Source organism: Drosophila tropicalis, unplaced genomic scaffold (genome assembly GCF_018151085.1).
Source record: "Drosophila tropicalis isolate 14030-0801.00 unplaced genomic scaffold, ASM1815108v1 contig_463, whole genome shotgun sequence".
In the NCBI taxonomy this organism is placed as follows: domain Eukaryota; kingdom Metazoa; phylum Arthropoda; class Insecta; order Diptera; family Drosophilidae; genus Drosophila; species Drosophila tropicalis.
The window spans coordinates 2190465-2199615 of NW_027172929.1; the positions used below are offsets into that span (position 1 = coordinate 2190465).

Sequence of the window (9151 nt, forward strand, 5' to 3'; positions counted from 1 at the left end):
ATGTCAAGGCAAATGGAACTCGTTTAATGCATTTATGTATATATACTATACTATATATTCAAATGTTGGTTGGTTGTTGTTATTGTTTTTTGCATAAATCACCACGTCAAGTCGCTGTCTCAGATTCTTGAGAGACATTATTTACTTGCAACACACAGTCAATGTCTATGCGTTTGTGTGTGTGTATGTGTGTGTGTGTGTGTGTGGTTAGTCGATTGGTTGCATATGTCTTATTAATCGAAATTGACATTTAGTTACAAGTTAAATACAATATTGTGACAGTTTTGGCCACATGTTGAGACAAGTTAATGGAATCGAACACAAAACGGAACGAAATAGTATGACAATAGTCTTCCTCCACCTTCTCCGCCTCCTCCTCAATCTAGTACTCTCCTAATTCTATCTGGGGAATAATGATTCCTGAGCCTTCTTACAATACAAACGAATCTTAAGTACACGCTAGTGCACACAACTAACAGACACATAGAGAGACGCCAAACAACATGCCCACTAATGCACAACAAATGCTCAATGAATTAGTACATACAATTTCGGTTAATACATACATATTCTTTCTTATTTTCCGTAAAATCTAGCATTCTCATACAATATTTGTATAGTTACATATTATTTTTACTTTTACTTAACAAACTAGGACACGCGACAGAGAGGAAACAAAAAAAATTACACGTCAAAAGTAGAATTTAACAAGAAGACTGAACGGCTAAGACAAAGGGCCAGGCAGTCAGCGTCTTTAGGGCTTATCGAATCCAGCGAAATCGGAGGCCTCCGATTCGTCGTCATCTCGCTCAACTCCTATGCAATGGATGCCGGTCCGCAGCATTGGTGTTCCCTTGCCCTTGCCGAGCACTCGGGCCGCAATCACCAACTGCAGCAGCTCCTTGGCATTGTTCGAGTTGACAATGTGCAGGACTTCGCGCAATAGCTTCTCCTTATACGCAAAGAACTCCAATTTCATTTCGAAGAAATCATGCTCATCGTGCTTGGTCCCTGCGAATTCGGTGATGCGGCAATGCAGATTCGGGGTGGCACTAACAACGGGAACAAATTTGCTACCAACTTTTGCCGCTACCACTTCGCCAAACAATGTGGCCGGCAATTTCAAGTCAATCAGATATCGATGATTGATTTGCAGAAATCCCAGGCTAACGACAATTGTGTCGCCCGACCTTTGATATGTCACACAACTGTCTGATTCAAAGTCATCCTTCAATGTGGCCGCATCAAAGTGCACATGATGATCTAAAGAGAGAGAGAGAGGGAGATATATAAATTACTACATTGCGACAATCATCATTAGTGCATATAATAATAAAGTCAGTAAAGTTTAATCAAGTTGCAAGGGAAGAAACAGCTCATTGATGGAAATAATGGTGAGTTATGAACTAGAATTCCTTAACGCCTTAATGCCCCAAACAGTTACTGACTTTAATAAACTATTGGTCGTCGAGCAGCTTAAAGTGTGGCTCACATCGCGTGTACCACATGACGTATGAGCAATTTGCAACTGATTGTTATCTTCTAATTTGAAGTCAAATTAGTATTTTGAAACGTTTTTCAACGACTTTTAAGGAAATTAATACTTATCAAACCAACCAGGATACCTAATAACCTTTTAATAAGCTTCTTAAAGGGTTCTAACATTTACAAAGATTCGATCGACAATCAAACCTTAATCAGCTTGTTTAGTTTAATTTCGAAAGTTTCAAAAGTAAAAGTCGAAGGTTTCGAAACACTTTTGTGTTTCTGCGGTTCATCCAAAATTTTTGGATGTATTAATTTCTATTTAGTTTTGTTTCTCTAGCTTAGCATAACTTCATTTGCTGCGATTCATTGCCGGTTTGCATGTTACAATCAATTAAAATTCAACTGAGCTCAGTCATTCGTAAGCATATTTAAATGTTCTATTCCCCGTCCTCTCTTACACTCACTCAGTCACTTGCAATCCTAATGAATTACACTGTTGTTGTCGTCGTCGTCAGTCAGTCAGAGTGTCAGCCCAGAAATTTGAAGCTTTAAATCAGGGAAACGTCCAAGCAATTGCTGCAACCAAGTTGGTCCCAATTGACCCAATTTTAATGCAATTTAAGCCCTAAGGCGACAAAGAAACGCAAACGAGTGCCAAAGATCTGGCATAGTTGGTTGGGGATTCGAGTTTAACGGGGGGGTGAAGGGGAACGGAACCGGCCTTGGACGCGTTTAATTACGCGCTTACACGCAATTTCCGTGGCAATGTTGGGGAAGTTTACTTGATTGCCACCGACCACCGAGAGGCGTCTCCCCTCCCTCTACCACTCTTTAGGCTCTTCTCTTGTTCTTGTTTTCTGCTATTGTTTGCTTGGTTTTTGTTTATTTGTTTATCTCTCCGTTTACTCAACTATACACATATATACACACACACACATCTATTTGGCCGTAATAAAAGTCACTTGTACCTGAATATTCTCGGCACCGGGCCTTATTTCCGCCGTAGGCGTTTAGCTTTGGCTCTGACTCTGATATCCACTTTGCTTTCATTTTTCCCTTCCCATTAGTTTGTTTAACAAATGAGACACTTTGCAATTTTCAATTAGCTAATCGTAAATATGCAATTTACATGGCGTATCTGGCTCTAGTCCGTAATGCAAAACAATTTGTAGCAAATGTGTTTATCAATAGACAACTAAGACATCTATTATATGCCTTGTGGCGGCATTGCAACTAACAATTAATGGAAAAATGAGGCAAAAATCTTTATAAAACCCATTGAAGGCCAGAACGTTTTGGCTAATTCACCTGAAAATAGGGTTTACATAAGGTTCATGTCAAAACTAAATTGGCACACAAATTTTAACTTTATGTACGTTGATGAAAACTAATTTTGTTTGAATACTAATTATCAAGCAAGTTTACTTCTAAGGCGAGTTTGGTTTGTTGTACATCAAAATTTACATCAAACTGCATTAAACAAGTTAATTAATAATATTCATTTGGGTAATTGTGGCTCAAGAATTGTGTAAATTTTAAACTCATAATGTTTGTTTCATCATTTTGTAATGACATTCATAAAAGTGGCCCGTTTCGTTTTAATTCGAGTTGTGTGTGTGTATGTGTATGTACTCGTATTTAGTAATCATTGACTTTTCTTTTTGGTTTATTTTAAGAACATTTTCGGTCATCTTAACGAGAACGAGAAAATTGAGTCACACTGTCGACGTAAAGTTTAATTATAAATACAACAAAACAAACAAAAATAACAAACAACAACAAAAGTGTTGACCCTATACATATGGTACATACTGTATTTAGCAATTTTATTAACTTTTATAATTACATTTTTAGATTTGTGCAAATCATTTCCTTCCCCTGTTACCAAAACATATAAAATCGGCGAAAAATATTATAATCAACATTAGAAAGAGCTATACATACAAATATTCATACGAATTAGTTCCTAGAACTAAACAATTCATTCTAGATCCAATGCAATAAGCCATGTCTAATAAATAGCACCCTGTATAAATATTAGCTAATACACACACACACACACACACACAAGAGTAAACGTTGTTTTACAATGCAATTAACAAATCGCTAAATTGCTAATCTCTGTCAACAATGGTAACTAAACTTGGCATTTGATTAACATTGATATACTTCTAATCAGTTAGGCATTCGATAATCAAAAGTATGTGAACAAAAATTTGAATTTCAAGTTCTTTAATACATCATTTTAGTTTTGTTTTTTAGTCACACACACACATCAAATATTTCATGGCCCCAAAAAAACTTGTTGGCTATTAATAGAGAAGAGAATAGAATGTTGTTCTACACTATTTTCTTTTTCTTTCTTTTTGCTTTCTTTCGGTGGCCACTCAAGACAATTGTTAAAACACACAGAGAGCAGTCTAATGGGTGGAAAGTTGAGAGGTAAAGAGGTGGGGCAGGGGCAGAAGACGAAGGCGGATTTCTACAACGACACATAAAATAGATTTCCACATCACATAGAAATATTTTCGAATTGCTGTCTCCACGGAAAAGCCAAAACCAAAATCGAAAAAAAAAGAATGTTGGCGTAGACTGTTTTTGGTTTATTTCTTTCACATTTTTGCTGGCTGATCGCCCGATTCAGCAATACGTCATAATTTCATATATGTTATTTTTGGTGTCTTGTTATTTTTATTTTTACTGGAAATGGAATTGATTGTCGACAAAATTTGCTATTTGTTGCTTCTTTTCTTTTTTTGATTTTAAAGCAATTTTCCTTTAATTTTTTGCGTTTTTTCTTTTTGCTTGAGCTTGTAAACAATTTATTGTAATCCAGCTTAATCTGCTTAAATGTAAGTCAACAAAAGAGCGACCCAATGCTCCATGGCTCCATGGCTTTGCCTTCTACAATGTCAATTCGCCATTTCCCGTTTCGTCTTTCGCATTTAATTTACACACACACACACACACACACTTAGAGACATAAGGTATATATATATAGAAAACGATGCTCTCAAGTGTCGAGGGAATCGCAAACTCGATTGTTCTTTTTATAAATTTCATTTAAAGTCACGCTTCAGGCGGACCTTTCCGCTAGCAAACAAAAATAAAAAAAATTATATAAAAATTGAGAAAAAGCTGATGACAGCGAGAGAGAGAGAGAGAGGAAGGGCTGAGGGCAGGATTTGGAAATCAATTGTTCTCTCTATCCCTCTCTCTCTCTCTCTCTGTATCCCTATCTCACGTCCTAAAGCAATCAGCATTGATTAATCATTAATGGAATATTTACAAATCGATTTTAAATAGAATAGAAATTTGGATGGACGCAATTCGACGCACTGCCAACAATTGTTAACCATTAGAGATGGATGCATACAGATATATGTAGAAAGAGAGATCAATTGATTCCTCTATAAACTTAAATTGGTTCGTTTATGCCCCATATACAAAAGTTAATTAAAACAAAAATGGTTTTTTTTTTTTCTTCTGTCTGTTTATGCAATGAAATCTTTAATGATAAGAGACTCTAAGAAATGGACGGTGATCCATTTGCTACTTAAACTAGAAATAATTTACATATATGTATATGCCCCAATCAATTTGGTCGATCAATAAATAAACTGATTTCGATAAAGACATTGTGTAGCTACATCTATCTTTCTATTAGTGAAATAATATTACGTATACGCAATGTAGCATACTTAATTTCTGTTCTTTTTGAATGAAGATTAAATCTGTCGTCGCTGTCGGTCGAATTTATTGCCCATCCTCCAATCAGGGGATATCGGAAACATATATATTAATTGCCTTAAAAGTACTTGGCTGTAAAGCCACTCACTCACTTTTACACAAGGCAACCATTTGGTTGTGTTGGTGGGTCACATAAATCAGCAATGTGTCAATAATTCAATATTACTCTGCTCTTAAATAAGTAATGGCTCGCAAAGAGAAGAGAATGCCATTTATTATAAATGCATCCACTCTTTATTTATACCTGAATCCATTAACAATGATTGTGGTAAAACATTTGAAGCAGAAATAGACTGGATCTCCCTCTCTCCCCTCGCTCTCTTTCATCTCTAACTAAATTGTTTTCAAATTTTATACATAAATCGGGAATGGAAATGGCATTTAATATTTGCACTACGTGCCGTTGTTCACCTAATCAAAACAAACGATTTGTAAAAATATTAACGAACATGGCATAGCAAAATATTTATTTATTGAATGATCCAACTGGAAAAGTCCCAAAAGTATCGACTTGGTTATACCCTAACTACTAACTGCAAAATTGATGGATCTAAGCCAACTTTTTGAATGCGTTTGAATAGCCAAAGTAACGACAAATATCAATCACAATTGCCAGGCAGTCAGTCAGTGAGCCAGTGAGTGCGGCATCCTCATCACCTGCCTCACCTGAGTCACTTGATAAATAAGGGAAGGTTACTTTCTGGAGGTAGGGCGGCTGGTAGGATGTCGTTGTTATGTCGTGCTCGCCCTCTCAACGGGGCCAACAACGTGCACTGTGTGTCTATAAATAGAGCTACTCATATTCTCATATTTGTATGTTTGTATGTATGTATGTACACATGTATGCATTATACAATGCATATCTTTATAACAAACAAAAAAGATTTGTTGCCCGTTGGGGCTTTTGTGCAATTTAATTAACCCAACGAGTGGCTTGGGTCCGATGAGCTGGGCAAGGTGAGAGGTGCGAGGTGTGGCCGAAGGTGTCGTGGCATCTGACTGAATGAATGACTTTGGTGGGGTGTTAAAAAACACAAAAAAAAAAAAAAACAAAAAGGTAATCCCTCTTCGGGCTCGGGCCAGGCGCTAAATGAATTCATAATTAGCTTGTTAATGAACTCGTGGCTAATTGATTGATGGTGTTAACTGGATGATCGGTATTTTTCCAGCCCCCTCAGCCCGTATATGACATGCGACAGTAGCGAAATTCAAATGATTCTAAAATAGCAAAAATATTGTTGTTAGGCACGAGCGAGCTGTAATAGCTTAATTGTTGAAAAGTTTGCCAAAAGAAATGCATTTGTCTAGAATTTTTAAAACTTAATTGAAATTTCCCATAAAATTTGGTTTTCAATTGACATTTTAGGATTGAACGATTGGAAATCTGAAATCTCGCTCACTTTATGTAGGTTAAGTAACCTCTTATCATTTAGCTAACCCAAGAAAACCGATTCTGTATAGAATTGTATAGTTGAGTGCTTACTTTTTTCTGTCTCCGTCACATGTATTTATGGTAACTGCAATTCATTAGCTTGTCCATAAATTTCACAAAAATTAACTAATCTAGTTGACATTTTAAGCAAGTTTCGATTAAATGTTTGCAATGGGCTTTAATGTGAAAACAAATGATAAAAATTCTAGCGTCACCGGACAGCTGCCGGCGATAAGAATGCTGAGTAGTAGACAAATTTGCAGGCCCTTCACTTGAAAAACTTTAATGAAATAGCCAAAAACCGGACTCGACCACACTGATACCCAATGTCTTTGCTTGCTCTATTCGTTTATCGTATTCAGTTGTGCGAGTACTTTTCAATGAACAATGATCGAGAGAGTCGCTAAAAGTAATCACAATAAATGTGATTCAGTCGTGTATGAGCATTCGTTTTGGTATTCTTTCGATTAAGCCTTATTCAATCGTTTTATTATTCAAGGGAGTAGGGGCATTAAAGTTAGTTTAGATTGCTAATCAAACTTTATTGAGTTATTTGAATTATAGAACTCGAATGGAATTAAGAATACTTTTAGTGGATTCAAATCTCTGATAACAAAAACCAGGACAAGCATTAATGCATACGAGTGTATATGACAATTCGATTTTGATAAAATTCTTCAGAATTACTTGAAAGTCCCTTAATTTAATAAAATCCTAACAAGCCAAACTTGGTATTTTTCATAGTAATCGGTATTACAATACGATAAACGATCTTATGGATTATCTTATCCCTTATGGAATACCTGTATGACATTATTTTGGATATACCTTTAGATGCATATGAATATGAATAGGGTATATAGGGTATTTCCAGTCAAGTCACGCAAAATTGTGAACCAAAAATCATCGATTGCCGTCCTAGGGGCAATTTTCTCATGCGGAAGGCGGCGTGGGTGGAGGGCGATGGAGGCGTGGTGGTATGACACTAAATGGCCACAACATTGAAGTGCAAAATTGGCTTAAGCTTGACCATGAGAAAATATTATTTTTAATATTCCGGCAAAACAAAACACACACAAACAAACACTCACAAACGAAAGAACAAGATCAACAATGGTCATAGGAGAGAGGAAGTATGAGAGAGAGGTGAGGCTAAGCAGAGGTATGTGGGAAGGGTAGAATTTCATTTCTATGGTTATTTTTGTGTGCTTCTTGTTGTTATTGTTATTGTTGTTTTCTATTGACATTTTCGCAATAACATAAATGTCAAGAGTTGGGAACAGAGGCAGTGGCAGGTGCAACGCAGCGGCGAGTGTCAACATAACCAGGAAGGAAATAAAGAAAATACATTTTGCAGTTGGGCCCGGGCCCCCCTTACCGCCTCCACCCCCTTTTTGCAAACTGTCAATAGCAATTTGAATAACAAATGAAACTTTGCTTAGGACTCGACTTGCTGCTTGACTGGGTTTATCTTTAATTAAACAGCACTTGAACTGTTATTATTATTATTATTATTATTACGCACGTTATTGTTGTCTTTTTTTTTTTTTTGTTACCTTGATGGTCCAAAGTTTCGGTGGCTGTGGCTTCGTCTCCCATTTTGTTGGTATAAATGCTTTGTCTGTCCTGAATTGTTAGAAGTGGTTGCCTTTGCCGGCAGGTTGTCAACAATTTTCACACAGAAAATTCGTCGTTTGCTATCTTGTTGTTCAGTGGCTCAAAATGCTTAATTTGCGCAAAAAAAAAAAAACACAATATTCTACCGATAGCACGAATCTCGACCACTTCGCTTCAAAACAAAAACAACACTGAAAAAAAACGGGCGCGATTTCTTTTTCAAAATGGTTTTTGTTCTCTGCCCCTATTTTAGAAAAGCTGTTACCAGTATTTAAGTCGCACCTCCCGGTATTTCATTGCCCAGCAGTAAATAAATCATAAATCACATTTAAAAATAATAAACGCAAGATTTAACATAATATATAGATAATATAATTTTAATACATGTGGACTTATATTTAATTTTAGGAGGTACTTTATTTATTTCTTGGTTTTAAATAATTGCAGAATGTATTATTATCGCGCCAAAAAAAAAAATATCGATTTATTTAATCGATAAATTGTGTTTGTATAAGCCTTAAGTGTTGTAAAACGAAGTTTTTTAGCAGTATTTTTACTGCCATCCGCTTATAGTGGGGGCAGTTATCTGTTAAAATTATCAGTGTTGGAAAGATTAAAAATTGGATAGTTTTAAAATAATTTGGTATTGATGTGAATTATACAAACATTCAGAAACTAACTTTGAAAAAAATAAATTATCTTGCTTTAATTCTGAGGACGTAATTGGCTGGAAAGTTTAAGTCAAAAATTACAACAAGGTTTATCGGCGGTAGCGATAAATTGAAACAGGGTTGCAAACATGTATCGAAAAATACTGCTAAAATTTATCCATTAATAGGGAGATGGAATACGGCCACACCTATC

At 36.0% G+C, this 9151-nt stretch overlaps 1 protein-coding gene across 1 annotated transcript; it reads right to left on the reverse strand.

The window, feature by feature from the left end:
- Window positions 1–549: 549 nt before the first annotated feature.
- Window positions 550–8483, reverse strand: LOC137574474 (adipose-secreted signaling protein). Its single transcript, XM_068286798.1, has 2 exons — window positions 8227–8483; window positions 550–1263 (listed from the first exon to the last, which is right to left on the reverse strand). The coding sequence occupies exons 1-2, from the start codon at window positions 8267–8269 to the stop codon at window positions 755–757; spliced, it is 552 nt and encodes a 183-aa protein (XP_068142899.1). The 5' UTR covers window positions 8270–8483; the 3' UTR covers window positions 550–754.
- Between the last annotated feature and the right edge of the window lie 668 nt (window positions 8484–9151).

What these genes read in the sequence shown, in the direction of transcription:
- LOC137574474 (XM_068286798.1), bottom strand. Translation starts at nt 8,269, where the DNA reads ATGGGAGACGAAGCCACAGCCACCGAAACTTTGGACCATCAAG. An exon ending in CGAAACTTTGGACCATCAAG is followed by an intron (nt 1,264 to 8,226) that starts GTAACAAAAAAA and finishes CTCTCTCTTTAG; the next exon opens with ATCATCATGTGCACTTTGAT.